Source organism: Dromaius novaehollandiae, chromosome 13 (assembly GCF_036370855.1).
Source record: "Dromaius novaehollandiae isolate bDroNov1 chromosome 13, bDroNov1.hap1, whole genome shotgun sequence".
Classification (NCBI taxonomy): Eukaryota; Metazoa; Chordata; class Aves; order Casuariiformes; family Dromaiidae; genus Dromaius; species Dromaius novaehollandiae.
Window position 1 is genome coordinate 17,882,704 of NC_088110.1, and position 24,805 is coordinate 17,907,508.

A 24,805-nucleotide genomic window follows, 5' to 3' on the forward strand; every position below is an offset into this window, starting at 1 on the left:
TACATTACTGGCTGCTTCCAGTGAACTAGTAGGAGGTGATTTGTTTTTTTAATATGATACAAATACAGTTTTTATTAAAGAAAATAGCACTGTGGAAAGGGGTACTGTCTTGTGATGGTTATAGAAAAAGATCTTTAACCTGTTCAATGCCACGACAATGTGCTGAACAGTGAACAAACATCTACCACTATTAATTAATTGCTATATTTTAGGTTTGATATGGGAAAGGAGAGATCACTATAATATATATCTGAGACACATTTTTCTTTAAGGTTCTCTCACATACTTTTTGCATCCATCCATCAACTATTCTGTTATATTTAGATTATAAATTCTTTGGTAAAGGACCATCCTCTGTTATAGGCTTGCACAGTGCCTAATGTAACAAGCTCCTACCTTTAAGGAGTTTCGCAGTGCAAATTAATGATGGCAAATCTCCCAAAACCTATACACAAAAGGACATTAAGTTTGCAAAGTAAAGGATTAAGCAGCCAGGAGGTACCAGAATTTACGTTTCCTCTGTGATTGCCTATGCAGTCTTAATTTGGCCTCCGTGTGTACACACATTAGAATACATACTCTGATTATACAGTCATATGCCTTGTGCAGGTACAGGCAATGCTGTCTACCTCTACTGACTATTTTATTTTTTTCCCCTTCCTTCACTGCTTAGCCTCCTACATTCCCTGCTGCACATCATCCAAACTTCTGAGTCCCTCATAATTGGCAAATGTGCCATCGCATTTTGCTTGCCTGGTTTGAGAAGCACGGGGTTTGACTTTTTAAAGCAATTATAATGTATAGCACATTTCCAATCAGAACAGATGTCAGTGCAATAGGGAGATCTTCCCACATCTGCAAACCAGAAATATTAGCTTAGAAGTCCCAAGCTAGATACCCAGAAAATGAGTAACACAGCATTACCACCTCCAGAACCTTGATTTAAATCACTTACTTGTACTACGTGGGAGCTGTCTGCCAGACATACAGAATCCAGTTCACTAGCCGAGCACTGAACTGTCTCAGTACTTGAATCCTCGGCCTCTTTTAGCCATGACACATCTCCTCAGAGATCTCTCTCAGCTGTCAGTCATTTAGCAGCTTCTCCTCAGAACTAGAAGCTCATTTTAGTCTGTAAACTGAGTGTCTGAAGCTACATACAGGTCTCTAGATTTCTCTCTGGGATGAGAATTTGGCATACATGTACGCCGTTGTTTAAGGCTGCAAAGAGAGTCACTGTGTGATCCTGCCAGGTTTCCTAGTCTGAATAGTTTGGAAAAACAGGGCCTTAGAGCATGTTGTGTCACACATCTGTGCTGGGGTCCAGATACAGACTCTAAAAAAATTCACTGCAGCACTGAAGGAGATTAATTTCTCATGAAATGTCTACCACACAGATGCACAGGAGTCCCCTTCAGTTCAGCAGAGACTCATATTTTCAGTCTCCACTGACCTAAGACTTTGCTCTTGACATCTTTGACCTAAACTATATCATGGAATTGCCCCTTTGCCATGCCCTCCTTACTGTTTTAGGCATGAAGGCTGCCTAACCATCCAGTTGTGATCTTACAGCAAGCTCTATCTAACAGTGCTATCCTATTCTTACCAGCCTCTAAGCCTAATCAGCATTTCCCCTCCCCATAGCCGGTGTACCATATAAAGGCAGCATGGCATCTAGCTGGTCTGCTGAAGTCCCACCCTCACAAACCTTCTCACTTGCTCAGGCACTTTCTTGCCCTTGAGTTCTATTTTATTCAAAGCTGTCAAGCTCACTGCTGCCTCCGAGGACAAGGAGCAAAGAAGCCCAGTAACAGGCTACCTGCACTGACTATGGTTGTAACAGTAATACACACTGGCCAAACAACGCTTATGTTCTGAAGTTCACTGATGTCAGGAGAAAGACTCACTCTTCCCTCAAAGAGATAGAGATAAACATGTTTTATCCTGAAGCTCCTGCATTAATTAAAGAGAAAATAGTGTTCCACTGGAAAAAATCCCATTTCCTACTTCCATTAATTTACAAGTACAGATTCTAAAGCAAGACAAACCATGAGTGTTTCTGTGATCATTAACAAGATATAAGCCTTTTAATAAATAATCTCAAGGGCATGATATCTTGGGAAGACTGGTACCAATTTCTACACTATTTTAAAGCCTGCTGTGAAGTTATGCTAGACACCAGTGCTGAAAAAGAACAGCCTGAAGCTTGGCATGGCAAGCCTCCAGTGGGCAGCTTTAGTCTGCGAGATGTCATATTGTGCTCTTCTAGGGCACTGTTCTGCAGAAGCTATCAGAGGAAGAGCCCATGGACTGCTGTGGAGCGTTAGTGATATGTAAATCCAAGTGCTTTCATGCTGTCAGCTGAAGCCTACTTGATACAGATTGTGTGTGCAGCATGTAAATTAACAGGGTGAGCACTTCCCTTCCCAATGCACTAGGCACAAGTCTTTACAGCAAGGACTGGAAAATAAAAATAGCTGCCCTGTCAATTTGCATTTAACTCTTTCCAAAAAAATATGATACACACAGTTTCCAAGGCTGCATATGTCTGTGGTGGCAGTAACAGAAGGGAGATCTCGCAGACCGTAATTCTGGATGTGCTTTCCCTGCTACTGTGGCTACAAATGCAATGAGTGATCTCAGAGGTGGCTGAATGCAGTGCTTTTCTGACTGGAATGATAATGCCAACAGGATGATAAGAACTGAGATGAAGCATCCAAAATGCCTTATTAGCCTTTGATGGGATGTGAGGAGCTGCCAGGATCTGCCTTTCAGCTGCATTGTGTGTGGAAGTGCAGTGCTGCAGCAATGTGGAGGGTGTGTATGTACTAATTCTCCTTCCATTCGCCAGAATAGGTAGAAAAAAAAGCCAGAAAGAAGAATTGCAGTAGTTTACCTTTTGTTTTTGTGATTTTATTTGTAGTCAGCTTTGTCCTTTCAGTCAGTTATTTTCAATTCTGTTGTTCATTGCATTTATTGTCACAGGTTCTTACACAAAGCCCACAAAGTCAATGGATTTTGCATGAGGACTGTATTTCTTCGATGTTTCTTTTAGCAGTCATTGCTTCTGTTCTAAAATGTTTGCTCTGGCTATCTGCTTTGAATTGCTAATGTATAGTTAGTCTGTTCTGTTGGATGCTACGACAAGGTCTAGGACAGCTTATTGGGGTGTGTTACAACTAAGGAGACCTCAGATGAATTAAGAAGGTTACTTTGTGCATTCCCCGTCCCAGTTGATTTGACTGTTGGTTACGATAGCAACTCAGCATGTGGTCAGACTCCCTATATTCCTCTCAGTGCTTTCTTCTATGCAGAACTATGCAGACTATATATTGCTGAGTACAAGTGCTCATTTGTTTATGCTCCCCCCAAATACATATAGAATGAAAGAGTAGTACTTGAATTCATTTTGCACTTCATAGTATCCTGGTATCAGTCAGTCTTCCATATGTAGCTGCTATGGTTAAAATAATACCTTTATAGTAGCACCTCACCAATAAAAAGATTTAACAAGATGCTGACACCTCTGCCCACCTGAGCTTTTAAAGCCATCATAAGCCAAGCACATAGTATTTGTCCATTTGTCCATGTTTCCTCTGAGTTCTTAGCTTCAATATTATGCCTGCTATGGAAGTTTGAAATATACTGTAATATCTCACATTCTTTTCAACACTAACGGAAGACTCTTCATTCACACTATTACAATAGCTTTTTTTAAGGTAAACATTAATGCAGTGATCTAGGTCAAATAATGTAAGACTTAGTGATGGATTTGAGCCTTTAAAACTGAAGGAACTTGAGTTTCAAGGGCAACGTGACACAGAAATCATGTGACCACAGCCACCGGTGGTACATGCTATAAATAGACAGCTTATTTTATCAATAGGAATCTAAGATTGGGATGTGAAAATGCCTGTATGTAGTACTAGGAAAAAAAATACTTCTTAATCTGTCACTGTATTCTCTTGTTTTCTCAACTTCTAGCAAATATCTTCAAAGTATTATTATTTTGTATTATTCAGGGATATTTACATTTACAATGACTATTATGCTTAATGCAATAAAAAAGGGTGGACCTGAACTCATCCTTATTTAGACTTTTCTGGTTGGTAAAGGTGCCAAGAAATAAATGGACTGCTCCACTGTCTTGGCTGATTAAAGCTTGCACTAAAAGAGTATTTCTTGATACTAATCTCATCAGCCATATGTCTCCTGTCCTACAACACTACGTAACTGTTCAGTCCCTGGAAAATCAGTTGTTTCTTGTACTGAGTAATTTAACCATCTTAGCCACATGCCCTCAAGATAATCTCTTGAACAGGATGTGCAACTGATTCCATTTAACAGTAAAGTATTCATAAGGAAGCATTCGATAGTGATGTATTACAGGGGTTGTCATAGCATAATAAAAGGAAGGAATAAATGCATCTCTCTGCTTATAAATATGTAGCTCAGCGACTGAGTTCATCGTATTTATAGCTACAGAGAATGTCGCCAATTATACTCATTTCACAGATCAAGCACATATTAACTTATGATTTTGCTATGTCTATTTTTCATCACTTCAGCACCTGGGCAGGACAAAAGCACACAGACTTGTCTTAAAACTAGTGTTTATCTCAAGTAAATTACACTTCTCCTTTGCAAATATCTTGCCAGTTTGAGAGAGCATAGAAACAAAAATCAACTTGCATTTTGGACTTTTTTTTCTTATTTTTCTTTGCAGGAAGGCCTATTAGGACTGCCTGAAGAGTTTGCAGAACGCATGACAGAATCCCACTTGAAAACATTTTCTACTGCAGAAATTGCTGTCTCAGGGGAAGGCGAATATGTAAGGAATTAATTTACCATCCCATATGTTTATGTGACAAGCTTCTAAAATGCATCGCTCATGATCTACCCACAACTGCTAAAGCATGAGATAAGAAAGATCAGTTTAGCTGGGAGCAGACCTAACTTCAGGGTCTGCCTCTATACTACAGCCATTCGTTCTGCTAAACATATAGCACCAAAAAAGTGCTGCTATATTGCCCAAAATTTACTACATTCACTGTATCTATATATGCCAACATACCGCTTTCCATCATAGTACTTCAGCAAAACAAACCCTTCAGATAAGAATGGTGCTGAAAGCACAGTGGCAATAAGGATTTACAGGGAAGCAAACCTGAAGGTCTAATGCAAGTGAGTAACACCTACTTACTCTGTCATACACAACTTCATCAGTGACTGGCACCCAATTTGGATCTACATAATGTTTTGCTTGCTGAGAACAGAAGCAAAATATTAGACCAACTCCCATATAGCCTGGTAAGAAATGTTAGGTAAAGAGTCAAGAGAATGAGGAGATGCCAATATTTATTGTAAACAGAACTTCACAAAAATGCATATTATATAGTTGTTTAAGTGAAGGGATTCAGATTGTGCTCTGTCTGATGTTAGCCTGTGTAAAAAGATATCTGTCAACGGCACGTGGACAATAAGGGTGGGTATGCACCTTTGAGTTTTTGTCAAGCAGCCATCATTTAATTTAGTAATCAAACTTGAATATGATGACTCCTGAAAGCCAACATAACCCTTTCAGTGAGCTGCCATCAGCCTTTTTTTCTTTGCACTCATATCTCGTATTTCCTTGTCTTAACCTGCCCAATGGAGTCAAGACCCATCAGCCCCTCCGGCTTGGAAATCTGAAAGTCAATGAATCTAAACCTGCAACTTCCTAGCTTCCTTCCTTCGCCAGCAGTCAGGCTTCCTTGCCCACTTACCCTTTTCATCAGGAAAACGCGATTGTTTTCTAAAATCCTACAGCCAGCAGACAAACCAGTCACATGAATCCTGATGAAACCCAGAACAGAAAGAGACCTGTTTCTGTCCACAGCTGTACGAGGCGAATATGCTTGTAGACCAACCATGGCACTTGGCGACAAATGCGTCAATATACAGCAAGAGGTCTTCCCACTTGCCATCCCAACCCACAGTGCTACCAGAGGAGCGTATCTTCTTTATCACTAGATCAATCTCTTAGTTTTGCATTAGTTATAAATGATAGGGCACTTACTATTGAATTAAGAATTATTTTATAGACTTAAAAACTGAAATAATCTGCCATATATATATATATATTTTATGCCAACTGCTCCAATACTTATGAGAAGGACTTAGCTGATGAAATATTTTTGCTGTTTGATCTCTACTTAAACATTTGAACTACCAGCTCCTGGTGCAGTAATTGACAGGGCTTGTTATAGGGAATTCTAACTGAGTAGAGGAGAAGATAATGACATATGGTTAAGCTATTTAGGCATGATATCAGAATAAAATTCAGAGTGAAATCTATTAGACAATGAAAATATTGTCCAAAGGAACTGATAAAAGCCACATCACTTGAAATATTTAAAGGTGGATTGATTAAAGCTCTAGAGGGTATAATTATATTGAATCAACCTCCATTCACAGAGAATGAAATCAGCCTCTCTTTAGGGATATGAAATAAATGACTTAACTGGTCATTGCAGTCTCTAACTTAGGTTATTCCGTAAGATTGTTTGTCTTCATTCTATATATATTTTTTTTAGAGAGGAAAAACACATCTAAAAAGGAATTAATCTGGAAGCCTACCTTGGCCTTCCAAAACCATTGCTCTAGTCCAGTGTGAAATAGTACATGGAATGGTGTAATAAGGCTGGAAAATGAGTAAAATAAGCTATTTCAGTGTAATAATGTTCTGTTAGATGCAGTACTCCTTACCAAAATGACCAACATAAAATGAGAAACTAAACTGTTAGTAATTTGTAACTCATTTTTACCCAGCTTCAGTTTTTACTGGAACACAACCCGCTCTTCCACATGCTGACTTGCAAAACTCCATTCTGCAATATCTGAGTGGTTGTTGTCTATGACATGTGCTCCTTCAGCATGTTTAATCAACTCACCTGAAAATGCTTTTTTACCTTGTGATTTTGCTTTTCTATACTTTTGAGTCCGAGTTCTACGGTATGGACGATTACAAATTAGGATCTCCATGTCATTATAGCACTAGGTCTTATCATAAATCAACCACTGATGGAAAATGTTGACAAGAATGATTTATAAGTTTTCACCTCTGAGCCCCGTTTAGATGTGCTCTGATTGTTTTGCAATTATTCCTTGGAGGAAATATGTAAGAACGTTCATAAGTGGGGCACTGGTGGGTTCCTGTCTGGGAACAATGAAAATCGTAATTACAGTACAGGAGCTGTTCTTATTTTGTAATAAAACTGTACTGAGGGCTGGTATCCAAATGTAAGTTTTTGAAACAGACATCCGTTAATAAAATATTTACTACTTAACTTTGATATGGAAAAAAACCACCAGTCTGATTAAGCCCTGGACAATCCTTACAGCAAAAAACAAAGCAACCCTCCCAACCCTCGGTATTAACTGAAGATGAACAATTTTACAATACATTAGGGTTACATCAGTGTTTCCACTATAAGGCCATTTTCCAATGGATTTAAATCCCACATAGAAAAAGGGTCAAAGTTTGGCACAGTGTGATCAGGTGTTCTCAATAGGATGTTCCGTCCAAATAAATGTCTGTTCTTTATCGTTTAATTAATAATTATTCCTAATCTAAAAAGAGTCAGCTACATGTGTAATTAAATGCTGGTAGCAATCCACTGATCATAATGAGATTATACACAGGATACTGAATTAAGCCTATGAATAACTCTCTACAGGAATGGAAAATTAATTTTCTGAATAAATGTATTTATTTGTGATCCAAAAATATTCAGAACAGTAGTCTGAATTTTCTACACATTGTTTTTTAAAGCAATGCTATATTATTTTGCACAATTCTTGGTGTTTTTTGTGTACACAAATATATATCTTCATATAGAGTCTCCCCTTTTTTAAGGAAGGATATGTACACGAAGGACAAATACTATTTAGGTATATGTATCCAGGTACTCTTCACTTAACTGCATGACAATTAAATACATGTGTGTGTGTATAGAAAATACAATATAATAAGAAGCAGAATAACTAGTGAACACAGAGCCACAGAACACCTTGGAAAATGTTTCCAATACATAAATATATGATATTAATACAGCCTCATATCAGAAGAGATGAGGGAGGAAGAAGCAGCAGCAGATTATTATGAAAGAGGTTAGAATAAATAACAAAGAAAAAATAGCTGAAAACTAGAATACTTCCCCAGCAATTATGGGATCTTATATATCCCCACTATCTTCTCCATTTCAATGACTGTTTAAGTTCAGAAATTCCCATACAGACACTGCCATCAGGCACTATCAGTAAGTATTTCACTTTTGCAGAACAATCTAATTCTCCCATGCATCGAGTTGTACTTCATGCTTTATTACTTCTTCATCTCTTGTAGTACCACAAGTACAGTCTACTTCTTGACAAAATGTGACAGTTAATAACATATGTCAGCGAAAAGAAAATAGTGCAATAATTCCAGCTATTTCACAAGCCAGACACAGCCCAGAGTATATTTCCACCTGGCCCATAACATTTTCTTCAGAAAAGAATGGGATCAGCTATTCCTAGAGCATGCCCTGCCCCAGCAGCCGGCTGGCTTCTCCTGTGTCCGCACATGGTCAGAGAGCCACAGGAGCAAGGGCTTGTGCTGAGAAAGACATCGCTCTGGCTCTGTGCAGGACGTAGAACGGCACAAAGAGCCCCCAAGAAGCAACCCCTAAACCCTTTGGGATCATTTCTCATAAGCGCTCTCCAACACTTTGCTTTCTGTTTTTTTAGTCTTAAGGGTTCACATTTTCATTTTTCTTTCCACAGTTAGGCCAAGGAAGTTACCTTTAAAAAATAAAGCTCTAGAAGTCCATCATAATTCAAAGCTCCAGGAACTGGAGTTACAGAAAAAATTCCCAATGTCATAAGAATACCCACACGCACACACACCCACATATATGTATAAATAAAAATAAAAACTATTTTTTTTTCCACAGAGTTTGGAGAAGTATAGAAAAGTGTAACAATTCTGGTCTAAGAAGTTGAGCATGCTGTTTGAAGTATGGTCACTCAAGAAGCTTTGTTCAAACCATTTTTAGATTTTGGCATACAGTACTGGACTGAACTGTAAATTTCCCTTTCCCTTCCTTTTTTTTTTTTTTTTTTTTCCCCCCTGAGCTGCAACTTGTGTCAGTGTAAAGTCACATGGGTCTGTAAAAGTCATAACTTTAAGCATGGCTGTGTGTGTTAATCAGAGGAGCCAAGGAAGATAAACACAATAATATGCAACAGGGACAGGATACTTTCTCTTGAATTTTAGAGTCTACTAGAAATGCATTAAAGACATATGAATCCCACTGGTCTCCGCACATCAGTGTGACAAATCCAGAATTCTAACACGCTCTCTGTTAATGGGTGCTTGTTATTTTTGATTCACATAAATCTTACCTTTGATTTACACTTTCAAAACACAAAGCAATGGAACCTGCTGCATGACTTACAGTCCATTTTTTTCATTCCACACTCAAAGAAGTTATAATAAATTCCTATATGAAACGGCTTGAAAAGAGGACTTTCTATAGAGCTGAATTTCATCCCCCCCCCTTAAAAATTGTTAGCTGTATTCACTGAGGAGTAAAGTCTTACTTAATATGAGAAAGCAGGTGAAGGGGGAGGCAGAACCTAAACTATGTAAATATGTGCTATTCAGAAAAGCAGTGGTAAGCACATAACATGGCAGTTAGGTTTTATATGACCAGATACATTATTTGAAAAATACACAGAGCACAGCCACAGGACACTCAACTTAACCAGGAGAAAAGCAAAGAATTCCCTTAATTTATACAGTTAGGGATGTTCTCTCTTGGCACCCTTTCAAGAAAACTGTTAACTGCAAAACAAAGGAGATGCCCCTTTTGTATATATTGTAGCACCAGTGTTGCTATCATATCCAGTCAGGCATAGGGGAAACCCAGTGGATGCCTACAACAGCTTCCCTTGGCAGGATGAGGGTCATTACCTGGCCGATATACGGCCTTTTGTTGTGGTTACCAACACTTCATTTTCTGTGGAATCATAATTGCTGTTTCCTGTGGCTCTTTAAAACAAATACTCACCATCAGCCAGCGAACTGTATTTGTTTCTGGAGATTGCTAGGCTTTCCATTGGCCAAGGTTTACCATGTCACTCACCGTAGCTGCCAGCCCCTGTGGAAGATCAGGGTCATGAGAAATCTAAGCAGAGAGGAATAGCTGAATTCACTTTTTACAATAGTGTTCAACAGTTGGCTTTGGCTGTGGCCTCAAACAAGCAGCCAAGTGCAGCTCCAGGAAAACCCTTTATAAAGCCTCCCCCATTGCAGACAGGTGGCAGCTGCAATGCAAAGGCCCCTTTTTCGGCTGAGAAATAGACCACATGGGAGTATATATTTAAAAAATTTAAATGTCCTTTTTTCTGCTTTTGCAGATTCTGAAGGAACAGCTGCTTCAGCTGTGCTGCTGTGTTCAAAACTCTCAACATCCTTCTCATAATAACAGATGCATTACTGAGCATTAGGAAAGAGTCTCTCCAGGGGAAGGGGCCTGCTCTTGAGGTGCCAAAACCCACAGATATTAGTAAAAAGACAGATGATTTGTGAATTTCCACAACTGCTTGATTCTGTCTCTCACTGTGTTAATAATGAGTCCATTAGAGGAGAGCTATAGTTTTCCCACTCACTCGGGTGAATCACCTATTTTTGTCTGGCAATCCAGCAATTACTAATACAAGGGGGTCTGGCCTGGTACCTCCACAGCCCTTGGGGACACCCTCTGTCTGTGCCAGCAGCCCTTAGACTCCCGTGCAGCCCAGACCTTTACGGCGCGGCTGCCGAGGTACAGACTACAAGTGGTTCCAGACTGTGTCACCTGCACTGAGGAAAGGAAATGCGCTCCTATGGACTAACGGTTTGCTGCCAACCAGTGCTTCTAGCCTGAATTATGAGCCAGGATGGTCAGAGAGAGGAGCGAGAGTTCAAGAGCTGCATTTCTTTTGATCAAGTGTACTGAAATACTTGGCTGCAGAAACCACAGGATTTACCAGGTGGTTGCAAGGAATAACCTAGTAGGCCTTCATATCCTTCTAGCTTCTCCCCCAGGCAGTGACAACAACATAATATGAACAAGAACAGCTTAGCGTGGGAGGTATAGAAACACCTATTACAGGAGATGCTGTCTGCACTGGTCACTGTACAGCAGTAAGTATCAAGTAAAAAGATTTGAAATCATGAGGAGACTATGGCAAGGCTCTTCGCTTCCCACCCACCACTTCCCAGGAGGAACGGGTTTATGTTTACGGAATGTTCCTCCCACGTGGAAGAAGCAGCATGGGCGACAGTATAAAGGTATTTTAAAGTTTAACAAATATCTCAAAGAGGAATGTGTGATGGTGTTACAAAAGCTGGGTACTTCTGTCTCGTGAGTAATGAGCATTAAGAAGTAGAGGGGCAAGAGTTTGGAAAGAGCCTCCAGGATGAAGACACGTAGCCTGCACCGAATGTGACAGATGAGAACGATACTGGGTTAAAACGAGAAGGCAGGTGAAAGATCATTGAAGGAACATTTTCAGAGGAGTGGACTATGCAACTGAAAACTATTATTTGTGTGCATTTTCACAAAATGAAACTTACACTGTTTGCAAAGCTCCAGTTATGAAACAGCAATACCAATGGTCTCTTGTGGAGCAATCAATGAAAAGGCACAAACTTTAACCAGAAAGTGACACCGCTCTTTAGATATGTAGTAAAAAAATGCTTTATATAGATTTAATGTAGTTTGTCAGCCTGTTGGAATTGGACATTCCTAGTATTTCTTTAGTGAATTGACTTTGTCAATTCCCTATTATAAGCAGAAAACAGCAGTCAAAATACTAAGAGGTACTATAAAAGAAAATGGTCTAATATCAGGAAAGGGGTTTGGCAGGGATGCATTATGTCACTCACTACAGCTGTTCAGACTCTATAGCAAAATGGTAATGTACATTGATCTTGATCATTAGATTATGGAGTATGAATCTGAGGAAACAGATGGTGCAGTCTTGGGTACAGCTTGGTGATGATGATGATGATATCCTTCCTTACTGCTTACTCGGAGGAATTGGTTAGGGTCCTGGACACAAAAGTGCCTAAGTTTGTGTTGTTTCTGGACTACATATGCATGTGATCTCTTTTGTTTTTCCTTCTTGGGAACTGGTAAAGTCCAACAACAATAGACACTGGTAGTGAAGTGTTTGGGAAGTAATTTCAATATCCCATTTTTCCAGCATATAAAGATAAGAGCTGTACCAAAATATCTGTGACAGATCGGTAATGGCCCATGAAAACCAGGAAATTGTGAAAGGCAAGTGGGATAATCACAGAGCTTGTTCTAGTCTTTCTATGGCTTTCTTAATTCCCTGAAGAAAGAAAGAAAAGGTACAGGCATGGCAAGTGGAAATTATATTAATCAGGAGATAGGAATTAGGTATCAGGTTAGATATTACATAAATGATGCCAGGCGACAATACAAAGAGTGCTCAGAGGAAAACTATACTCACTTCAAAGCTTAGCTGGGATGCTAATCAATATATAATATAAAGAAGCAATCCCAAACTATGACCACTGGTGTCCCTAAGGATACTGTAAATGGTCTGCAGCTGACCAGCGGATCACCTATCTTCCACCCACATAAGTCCCTCAGCTCTGATGCAGCATCATGTTATCTGCCACAACTCTGTGATGTTACCTACAGACAAGTCATTGACCACGTGCCATACCCACACAGTGTGTGTGACACCAAGGGACACAGGCCACCCTCTGTGGTGTCAGATATGAAATTTTGGGAACTGCCAAAATATTTGATGCAGCAGCCCTACCCCTTCTCACCAGTACATCTAGAATATAATAGCAGCTATTATCAATTAGATAACTAGTTTTAAGCATTTTCGCCATCAGTTCTCTCTGAATGCATCATCCTATTCATTTAATAAGATTAAATTATTTACCCTCTCACTAAAAATTCCACAGTTAACCTATGTAACTTGTCAAAATACATAACTGCTTGCTTGACTAATAGGCTACCAAAACTACATATTTCTGTAATTTCCACACATTTCTACTATAAATTGCACATTAGTTAAACTGTTGACTTTGACTAAGTTAAATCCGGCTAAGCTGAGTATGGGCAGAAGCTCACTTAACACCACCTCAGAATGGCAAATCTGTCTAGATATTATTCTTGGCTGTCCTGTGGACTTGCAGTGACAATTCTGGAACATACAGCAGTATTAATCCTTCCAACATCATCAGTGTGGAGTAGATGTCTTTAAAAACTGAACTGATCAAATGAAGTTCATGAAGTTCTTGCATGACTAACAAAAATGTTCTGCTTTTTCTTATGACCATTCTGATCATCATGGCCATTCTGATCCCTAAGTACTAGTTAGACATAGAGATGAAGAACTACATTCAGATCTGGCTATTAACATATAGTCAGATATAACAACAAAGGAGCTGTGTCACAGTAACACAGTTGCAATGACACTTGCTTCTTGTTACATTTTTTAGAAACAAGAATTTATTGCTGCATAACTTGCAATTATAAAACAAGACTTTTCTTTTAGGATATTTGTGTAGTCAGACTATATTGTTAATATTAGAAAAAAGCTATGCTAAGATCAAAATGATAACATGTATTACAATTGATATTTTGCATGCAGCGATGAAAAGCTTTGATTCACATTTTTAGACAGGCACTCTCTTCTCCTCAAGTGATTTTTCTAACTCCACTTGAAGGTCATACCAGCATGGAACAAGTTGGCCTGAGTCAGCACAGATAGTAGCTGTATCATTCTTCACACTTTAAAGCCTAACTCATATATTTTTTCAATTACAGAAAAAGAGTTCACAACTGCTTTTTCAACATATTGCATTTCAGCTTTTTAAAATAATCCTTCAGATATATGCCCTTTTGAAAACAAGAAGAGGAGATTCCAGTTCAAAACGAAAAACCCATCATTTCAGTTAATAAAAAACACTTGTTAAAGCAAAGATGAGCCCTGGTGGAAATGTAAGTTTAAAATTATTTGGACTAAATGTATGTGTAATAAAAAACCTCCCAACAGAGAGGATACATTTTTACAACATATTCCTGTCATTTCTTGTTTTCTGGAGTGCAAAAACACTTGTACCACTGTACATAGAGCAACTCTCCTGGCAAACTGCTGTATGCAATCATTCTGCGAGCTAATGTAGCAACACAAAGTTTTCTCACAGCTGAGAGAACAATACACTTTCAGCCATGAACCTAGTATCTCAGACTGTTTTACTTTTATTGCCATTTTGCTAATTAGAAGTATTTGTATTTCTAAGATGGCTAATGTGAATGTAGTTGCAAAAAGCCACAATTACTATTAAGAATAACTGGGTTAATTTCTGAAGGGGATTTCTGACAACTTTTGTTCAAATTCAGTGCTATTGTAATAACACACAGTGATTTACTTAAATGTTTATGCTGGCATGCTATCTGCTAACATGCTTTTCCAGGATTTGACTCATGATAGTCATAAAAATTGTTTATTCAATTCACTTAGTTTGTTAGGATGTTTGAAATTAGGTGCCAGCTCCTCTAGAGTACCTACAGTACTTATGTTCAATATTCACTCTCTTTTTTCCCTTCCCATTTTTCCTTTCTTGTCCTCGTTAAGTCAAATTAAGGCAGCAGCACAATACTACACAAGACCATTGATGGTTCTTCCTCCAAAGAGTAAGACCCACTGTCTTCTTGAAGTATTGGTGGCTAAGGTCCCTTCTCAGATAGCGAGAATGTTATAAGGACCTTTCATTGTTTCCACCCTAAAAGTGGGGAAAAAAGGCTAATTGTCCCTGAAGCAGCAGGAAGGTCCTTCCCAGCTGCTAAGACCGATAGAGATAGCAGCAGGGGACCCCACTCACTCAAGCAGCTGGGAAATATCCATTTGGGTGTGCGGGTTGGCCTCATGTGACTATTTGTGGAATCTGTCTATGTGCAGTTTATAAATACCGCGTTGATAATTTGAAGCTGTTGCTGTAAAAATTCTTGAAAACTGGAAAGCCACAGGGGCCTACATCCAGATCTTAGATGGGCTGACTTGACTTCTGGAAATGTCTATCCTTCTCCATTGCCTATGTACACGTTACAGACCTAACTCATACGTGACGTGGTTGTGTCAAGTTAGGTGGGACAAATCTGGACCTACGTGTGCATTCGTTTGTTGCCAAAGTCCCTACTAGATGCTCACAAGATCAGGGACAATGGCAAGTGCCAAACCTGTACTTTGACTGAAAAAAATAATATATTGAGTAGATGAGGTAAAAAACCACTGGGTTAGGATAGAACATAACGCTTTAAAAAGGTGTCCAGAAGAGACAATTCACTATAGACTTTTTAAACTCGAATCTTGCACTGGGAAAAACAGTATCTCTTGGAAGGTAAGTACATACACAGCATATATATGGCATATGCTTCAGAGAAGAGGTGATGTAATGTGTTTCTCACTCATGAAAGGACTATATGAAGTAGAATCTTACTAGAAAGAAGGGCTTTACTGTGTGGTTTCCCACAGAATACACCTATCAGAAGAGAATTCATGGCATTCAGGTACTGACATACGGGAGGGACTGCTACCACTCTCAAAAACATATATTTTGAGTTTGAGTCTTTTGAGAGATTCTTTTCTGTTAAAATGCCTGTTGCTTCATTAAATTTCCATACTGATCCAGTTCCACATTGGTTAGGTGCAGCACGTTGTTCATAGGAGGGGAATGACAACCCAGGTAATTCTGTCTCTGCTCGGGTCAGTGTAGACCACTGCAATCTGAAGCTGCTGATTTATTCAAATCCACCTGGCTTTGCAGTTACCTTTATATGGGTCGTTATTTCTCTCGCCTTTCAAACCCCAGTTTTCTGCTTATCACTCTGCCTCAGGTCTCATTCTTCCAGTAAGATCTGTCTTGGGCAGTCACTCTTTTTTGCATTAGAAAGTGCTGAACAGCCTAAAGGTGCTTGACACAATGATCTTTGATCCTTTGGGTGGTCATGTTGTTACGGAAATATTATTATTCATAAAAATAGTAGCTGATTAAAAGCTCAATTTATCAGAAAAATATAGCATGGACGTCTAGTTGTATGAAATTTCCCAAGCTACTTACAAATGCTGTAGGAATTTGTTTTCACCTGTCAGAATAATATTAGGTTTAAGATGAATGTAGACATAGAAGGGAAGTCTATCTGCATCTGTTCAGTTTTATTATCTAAATAGCCGATCTTTTCACTGTGTCTTTATAACATACACTTTGTTGGTGAACTGCACTTCTTGCTGTAAGAACTGTTTTGGCTTCAGTCCCACAGTCACAAACCACCAACAATTCCCTTAATAAAATACTCTTTTTTTTCTCACAGTGTCCCTTAATTTCAAGGTTACAGTCTAGATAGCAAAAAAAATTAGCCTCATGTTTACTTAGATCATTTTGAATAAAAATACAGTAATCAATTCTTTTGTGAGTCCCAATCCACTGTTTTCAAAGAGAAGGACTGTTTTACATTTAAATATTTCAGATTTATAGACATACTGAAAACACATTTCAGAGATTTATTGCTGTTTTTTTCTTGCTGGTCTTATAAAGATGGGTCTGTATTGCCGACACCACAAAGATGTAAACACTCTGGATAAAAAATAAAGCGTAACCACCACCAAGAATGAGTTTCAAGCCACAGGACCTATGAAATAGCTTTGGGTGTTGCAATGTTAAAAGCATTCTTGTTCGTAGACTGCTAAACTTGTTTTAACAAGGACATGAAATGGACTTCTTGAAGTTTATTGTATAACATGCATACAGTATATATTGCTATGCTCACATTCTTTGTGAAGATTATGCAGCAGTATTTTTAAAATGATAGTGTGGACAAATAATTAAATTTTACATCACTGCTTCCTTTCTGGTTGTCTTTTCTTTTCATTAACATTTTCTTCTACCTTTATTCCTTCTTCATTTCTTCCTTCATCCTCTCTTTTCCACCTTACAGAACACCCCAGCGATGCTTTCCCCTCTCTTGCATCAACTTTGAATCTGTGCCTGGCCAAGAGACTGGGAGCGCACTCTAACCGCGAGTACAATTGAGTGTCTGTGCCATGTCTAATGGCTATTAGTATCGGACAAGGACTCTACACCACTTCAGAATGGGTCTGTACTTCACCCTGAAGAACATGAATGGGTGTGTACTTCCCCATAGGTTATTTAAGTATGACTTTCCGCTTTATTAATATGGGAAAGATTAGTGAACATGCAAATGCCTGAGGCAATGTGTGTAAAGATGAAAAGAGGTAGAAAAAGAAAGGAAAAAAGAAAGAAAGAAGAAATCAGTCTTCTTAACGGAAGAAAGTTGATTAATGAACAAACCTTTACTGTTTTGAGGATGACTGTAGGAGAAATAGCTTCAAAAGAAGCAGCAATGAATGTCCCAGTATCACTCATACTGCTCAGCTGAGGTCAACGGGGTGACCTCACAAAACCTAGGCTTAAAGAGCTTTTGACCAATTTCTTCAGCACTGTAAATACTAGAATTTGTTTCCTTTAGCCACAGCTACGCTTCATTTCTTCATTGATACACTACTGTCCTGAGGCTGATAGAACTGCAAATCAGTCATTTTCCATTTTTCAAGTCTAATACTTAATTCCTCTGCTAAAATCTTGCCATCTCTTGGCTTCCTTAGGAACCACTACTGCCCAGAGCTTTTATTTCTCCTCAGTATGCTGTATCATGAGATGTAGCATGCTGTACGCTGCTGATGCTCTGCTCCTTCCATGCACACATAGTTTCTGCTTGAAAAGTTTGTCCTGTATATTATTCCTGTACTTAACCTGGAAGATTTGGTCCTGATTATGCACAACTTATGTTTTGCTGCACATGTCAAGAGAACAGGCAAAAAGATTATGTCCAAAGACTTTGGCTAGCTTTATAAAGATCCAGCTGGTAGGGAGGATGAAAAGAAAAGCCTTTACTTCTGCCTCTTTAGTTTGACCAGGGAGATAAAAGACCACTTCAAGTAAACATCATCACCTGCCCCTGTTTCCTTTAAAGAGAAGACTGACAGTTTGAGAGCGCTGCTTGGTAGAGTTGCCTACAACTGGCATTAGAATTGATACAGTTCAGCCTCTTTTTCTCCTTGTAATGAACAGCTTTTCCTGCAAAGCATGGTCTCATGTTCTGTGTGCAGTACTGTGCCTGTCCTTGTAGTTTAACAATCTCATTTGAAGATTTATGTAAGCAAATGGCATCTGCTATGTGTCAAGCAAAAACATAAGCCATCCAGCACTTTAATTTAAAGATGATGCCTTCTGCAGTGTAATATTAAGTAATGTCATGTGTCTGACATACCCATTAGAGCATGTGAGACACACCCTACAACATGTTTTAAATTAATTCATCCGTATGGAGAAAAAATTCTTCTCTTGCTTGTGAGAGTTTTTTATTATTATTAAGGAATTTCCTGGGCTAGCCTTTTCTTTAACTGAAGAGCCTTCTCCTTCACCTGCTCTTGGAAAGAAGGCACATCTGACTATATCTTCTCTCTGTATGTCAATAGCATGCCAAGATCTCAAAAGACAGGATAAGACAGAGAAAGACTTCGTGGTTTCTGCTTTTTTTTCTTGTCCCGTAGCACCAGATTACTTTGTTGCAGCTTTCCTAATGTAGACATCAGTAATGAGGATTAAAATGAAGGTACAGGAGTATAGAGGACAGGGCTGAAGTATATCTAGTATTATCTCTTAATTTATCCTACACATCTAGGGGAGTCTTTATGAGTCTTTTAAGATAAGGGTTCTTCTCAGTTTTCACAATTATGGGTTTAACAGAGAGTCCCTCTTGCCTTTTCTAGGTTACTTGTGAATACAGAAACATTTCCAGGAATGTGATCTGAAGCCATTGATCTGCTTGATTTTCACGGAAGGCAAAGGAGCACAAGGAAACACTGCAGAGGAAGTGGTAGCCATTGACTGCCAAATTCAGTCTACTTCTGATGACTTCTTAGGACCTAACTCCTCAGCTATTTACTTACCCCTTCAAAGTGCTGCTGTAATATATAACGCAACACAGGTACCATTGTTCCTGTAATCTGTAGGATAAAACTGTTTGAAAACTTCAAAAAGAACACTGATTTAAAACAACAGTAAGAAAGCTCTCAGTCCCAGTGCACTTTGGGCAAAGAGACACGTTGATGCAGGGTTATTATCACAAAGGTACTTCCTCTGCCTTTTTTTTACAATGCATGCCTGTGATATATTGAATTATTCATGCAATTTGACTCCAGTATAGGGCACTACAAGGTTGAAAATTACCCTTTTACTTTGATCTTTACATTTTGTTCTTTGTAATCATGAGTGCAAATGCACTTGCAGAAGTACAGAGGCAGTAAGATTCTCTGGACTAGTTTGTGACCCCTTGGATTTCACCACTGAACTGCAACTCTCCTGTGATCAAAGTTAGGTGCACCTACACTAAACAGCTTGCTTAACCAAGACTCTGGTTTTGCTACTGTTTGGAAACCAGTTACTTGTGCAATAGAAACCAATAGCATCATATTGACTTCCTTGTCCCTGTTAGGGAAATAATTAAAATATATATCTAAAAAATTAGACCTGAATTAAAGTTCTGGTCTGAGGAAGGAACTATATAAACAGGCTCAAGTAGAAAACAGTTTCCTTTTCGCAAGCTTTGTTTTGAAAACTTCTGCATGCCCTGAAAGTTCCTGTCAGTTTTGAGGACCTAACTTTGTAGGGAAATGAGGAACTTTGTTTATATCCCAAAGTTTTATTATATTGGAACAGATTAAACATACTTCTGTGTTTTGAGAATTAAACCACCAGTATTGTTCTGTCATTACTGCATAATTACTGATAACAAATGGAGCCAGTCACTGGGGACTGAAGCTTTTATGGGCACACACCAAGCAGTGCAGAATACCCTTCCCACTGGGGCATATTAATAGCACAAATAATTACGCATTTCTGAGCTATAATAAAGTCAGTAATAACATAGCATGAGAAACAGAAATATGACTCTGCAACTGATTAGCCAGAAAGAGAGTTGCTTTGAGAATATGGTTTTAACAAAATGGAGCTGCATCTTGGTATGGTATGTCTCATAAATCTCTATGTTAAGAGATGGCTGCAGGTTCAGATTCTTTCCCTCATTCTTCCCCTTCTGTGTGGCATAAAAGAGTGGGAATGGCACAATGAGCTCTTTGGGCCCCCGAGTCCTGAGAGATGAAGATTCCCTTATTGCAGATCCTATGACAGCGAAGCGTACAGCTGCCATCTTAGGACTCTCTCCCAGAAGAAAAAGGCTAGAAGTGATCATTTCTGAATTTGAGCTGCGACAGCCAGCATTGACTGAAGAGACATTAAAAAATCTTAGGAAGGAGAGTTGGTGCAAACTGGGGAAGTTTTCCTGAGGCTGGCTTTATTTGTAGCGAGAGTCTCTCTAGCCCTCCGAGGAGACCACCGTCAAGGGATTTCAAAAATGGTTTAAAGCCATTAAAACCTTTCATCCTGGGCTGTATAGTCTCTGCTTCACCTCTCAGAGCAGTGGCCAGCTAGAACAATTTTCTTCAGTTCTTCATTGAAAGAAGAAAACCAGTCTACATAAGCATTTTTCCAATGAGGTTGGGTATTTTTTCTTCTGTGTAGTATTATAAACCAGAGTCATTATCTTCCTCATTAATTTTGAAAAAAAAAAAAGAATAGTTTTATCTTATAATTTCTACAGTAATCTCACGATTTGGGACTGATTGTCACAATGCTTTCTCAGTGCCCAAGGTGCAGATCAAGTTGTATGATTCTGCAGCCACTAATGACTGCTCCATTCTGACACTGTTCTGTTTTACAGCCAAGGTGGCACTCCTGACTGAAATCATTCAGCTTTATTCAGTAAAGACTGCAGATCTACTTATGTTCACTTGCCTTGTTGTACCATAAATGAGCCAACTGTATGACCAGTCTCAGTGTTTCCCACTGACAAGCCTAATCCTTATACATGCACTTTAACTTGCCCATCAAGTCAATCCCCATGAAACCCTCAGTTATATTTTCCCATCAATATCAGTGACATGATCAAATCTTTTCTGGTACTTATCTTTGCAATCAGGTTGTCATTCCTGAAATGTCTCTCATACTTTCCCACAACAAAGACAATCAACAAAGAAGCTTGAAAAAATCACTATTTGATGAGTACAGATCTGCCCGTATCTTTTAAAGTTAGCTTATCCACTAAAGCTGTAATTAATTCTTATAGATGATTATGTTTTTTCTTCTGATCCCAGCTTAATGCCAAATCTGTGAAATAGGACCAGCCACATGGAAAATTCTTCAGCTATCAAACTAAAAACACTCTAAATCCATGTTTTGAAAGATGAAATTCAAAAATGTGTAATGACTACTACATGAACAACAATCTAAGTACATTTCATTTCAACTCAAGTAGCTATAATTTGCATTGCAAGTAACCTAATTACACAGGAGTTTTTAGTAGGGCATTGTTCCCTGACCTTTTACAATTGGACTAAGAAACCTCAGGAATCAGACTGTTAACTGCTAAATCACATTGCTGAGTGGTAAGTGAGTGAAAGAATGAAAGAAGTATGAGCGAAAAACAACAGCAAAAAAAATTTAACTCCAAAAATCATCTAAGACTCTCTCATATATAAAACACTGCCCAGCAGAATATTTCAGTTATGGATATAATAATTCTCTGCAAACACTTTTAAAAATTCCAATTAAATGGTTAATTACTGGACAACAAAGTTCTTACTGACTGAACTCTGGTGCCTTTTATTTAATTCTGTGAGGGATAAAAAAAATTAAATGTAGCTTTTGTTTTATATTTTGTACGAAAAGAGATATAAATTACTTAAATTGAAATGCAGTCATACCAAGACTCTGAAGTGTTTCTTAAACAGAATCTTTGCATTTCTATTCAATGGGCTTGAAATTACATCAGAGTTGCCTAAAACCACATAAATCAGGAAATAAGCTGCAATGATATGGCTGGGCTGAGGATTTCATTGTACTACTTTTATCACTGTATTAGGACTGTTTATGCGATATTATCTCTCAGCTACTGTTTTCTCATGTTTTACATCCAAGTTTATATTTCCTCCCCAAAAAAAGAAAATTAGACTTTGTCTTGTGAGGAGAATTATATGCAAGCAGTCTCACTGAGACTGATGAAATCAAACCTCATTAGTATTTCCTGTGTTTGAGCATAAATAATGACCGAGTTTCAAAGACTGACAGACCTTTGAATGAACGGCAACAATAGTAATTGTCATCTATGAATTGTGCAAGAGCCATTTTGAAAATTGTCCAAAGAGTTGGGAAAAAGTTTATACTTTTGCAGAGTGGACATTAAGACTGAGAGAAGGCTGTGTTAGGCCCTTGTCTCCAATTTTCTGCCCTGATTAATTACAAAGACTGCTAATTGTGTATTGATGTTAGCTAAAAGCATGTGGTATTTGGTATCTGTCTAGTCATGTCAAAATTAAAAACTTTCTGCATAAATGTTAGGTCAAGGAAAGTACAAAGCTGTTTAACCCTCATATTTTTTTTGCTTAAAAATCTTTTAAAATATAAGTATTTGTATTTATATCATATGGAACGTGACAGCAACTGGTTAAGAAAGCACAACTTAAAAAAACCCAATCTTAAAAATAGCAGAGGAAGTGGTGATTTCTAAATGTCATTAATCCATGGAGATTCTGTGGCACAGTTTGTAAACAAGAAAGGATCTAATTTTCAGAAAGTTGGACGGTCATCCATGCACTGTACATCTCACTCCTGTTTACTGTTACACAATCCAAGCACAAGTGAGAAGCTAAATTCTGCCTTCCTTTCTGTGTCTGCTAACGTTATTTCTTACACAGAGCTTCCCAGACATGATACAGCCAGTGTCCTGTACGCTGACAGTACCATCCTTGTGTCATACAGCCCACTGAATTTCAATTTCCAATTCACATTTATATCTTGTTTGCCTTTTCATTTTTGCTTTTACACACATAGACTGATCAGATGATTGTTCCACAATAACTCCCACATCTGTGAGTCCAACATCTGGACATGTTCCATTTAATGCATGCTCCCAAGAGCCATCTTACATTGCCAGTGGTGAACTACATTTGTTCCCTCTAGCCTACACCTCAAAATAATCCAGAAGCTGCTGAGTCCAATTTTACCTCCAGACTTAGGGTTTGATTCTGTGATAGCTGCATGAGCATGAGTCACTTAAACAAAGCTACAGATTTTTTAAACTTAGAGGTCCTCCAGAATCACTTGTGGTGGAAGAGCAACACATGGATTTGGTCCACCATTTTCAAATCTACCTGCAAACTACATGCATACATAATGCATAAGAACTGAGGTCTTAAAGCTGACATGCCTACGTTTAATAGCCATTTTCCAGTGTGACAGTGTGACAGTAAAGCACGGTCTAGAACTAAGTGCTTTGCAATTACCACTTGAAAATTTCCTTAGTGCATATAGGCTGTCTGGTTTGTACAAGTAAGTCCGCTCTCCCTTGTGATGGATTACTTCTGGGTGAATACATTTAACTACTGAGGGCTCCAAGAAAAACTTGAAGCAGAAGAGTTCAGCTGAATAATCGGGTTCACTCTCATATAAAAGCTATCTTCTGTAGTCTTCTGTGTCCCTGGGACTAAAATATCATAATCCAACAGTTCCCCTGTTTCTAAAAAATACTTGAATTCTAGTACCTTTCTTTTAACTAGAAATGTTCATTCGGACATAGAAGAAAAGCATCAGCGTTTAGCACTCTTGTCCACATAACCTGAATTTGGACTTCTCAAAATTAGTTTTTGTTTGGCCACTACCACAGGCCACCAGCACACAACCCTTCTGCTCACCACCCTCTGTACTACAGCTTCTGACATTCAGCACTGACCCCTCCAGCTTCTCTCGATTGCTTAAGTTATTTCTGCCACAAATAGCCACTTTGATTCCTTTTGGGTCGTTTTGCTGCTCCCCATGCAAATTAATCTTGCTTTTACCAGAATCAAGACATCTTTTCAGCCCTTCAATACAGCTGGTTGATGAAAGCAAAATGTGCCCTGTGCTTACTGAGCTCCAGGTGGAATGATGAATTCTGGAAATTCAGATGCAAAGGAATTAAAGTAGACGGTTGTGTTTGTCAGTTGCTAATAATTGCCTCAAGTGTTACAAGCTCTCTGTATTTCAAAATGATTAATGGGCAAAATAAAAGTAGACTCCAATCCAAACATAGGCCCTAGGATAGATCCTAGAAGTCACAGAACCAATGAAATGTGTGTACAGTGTCTTACAGGCACTTAATATCACCTTTTAATAGCAGGGACAGAGGTTTCAATCCAGTTGCAGAAAGGTACTAGCAGCTCATGCTGACACCAGAATACTTGTTACCTGAGAGTTGATCAAGAAAAATCTCAGAAAGCGAGGCCAGAAATACTTGGATTTAGACAGCTGACAGGCCTAGACTCAGAAAAGATGGTGATCTGTGTCTGAGGTAAAATACAAGTATGAAGCTATAAAATAGAAAAATAAGTATAATGTGAACTCTGCTGACAGAATTATTTACTAATGCTGTGGCAAGGAGACTGAGAGCATTTAAATGCATTGTCTTTCCCTATTCCGTTTCAAGTCATTGCTAGCAATCTGGAGGAGCTACATTTCTTAGTCCTTAAAGACTCTTAAGGTAGCATTATCTAAAAGTGATATAAATTGCACTTT

General features: G+C 38.6%; 1 protein-coding gene across 1 annotated transcript in view; it reads right to left on the reverse strand.

Annotated features, from left to right (window-relative positions):
• Positions 1–24,805, reverse strand: part of ADAMTS18 (ADAM metallopeptidase with thrombospondin type 1 motif 18) — a 205,609-nt gene that overhangs the window by 107,150 nt on the left and 73,654 nt on the right. Inside the window, exon 3 of the mRNA XM_064519722.1 lies at positions 10,095–10,184. Coding sequence (XP_064375792.1) covers positions 10,095–10,097 — 3 coding nt within the window. The 5' untranslated portion in view covers positions 10,098–10,184. The remainder of the gene's footprint in view (positions 1–10,094; positions 10,185–24,805) is intronic.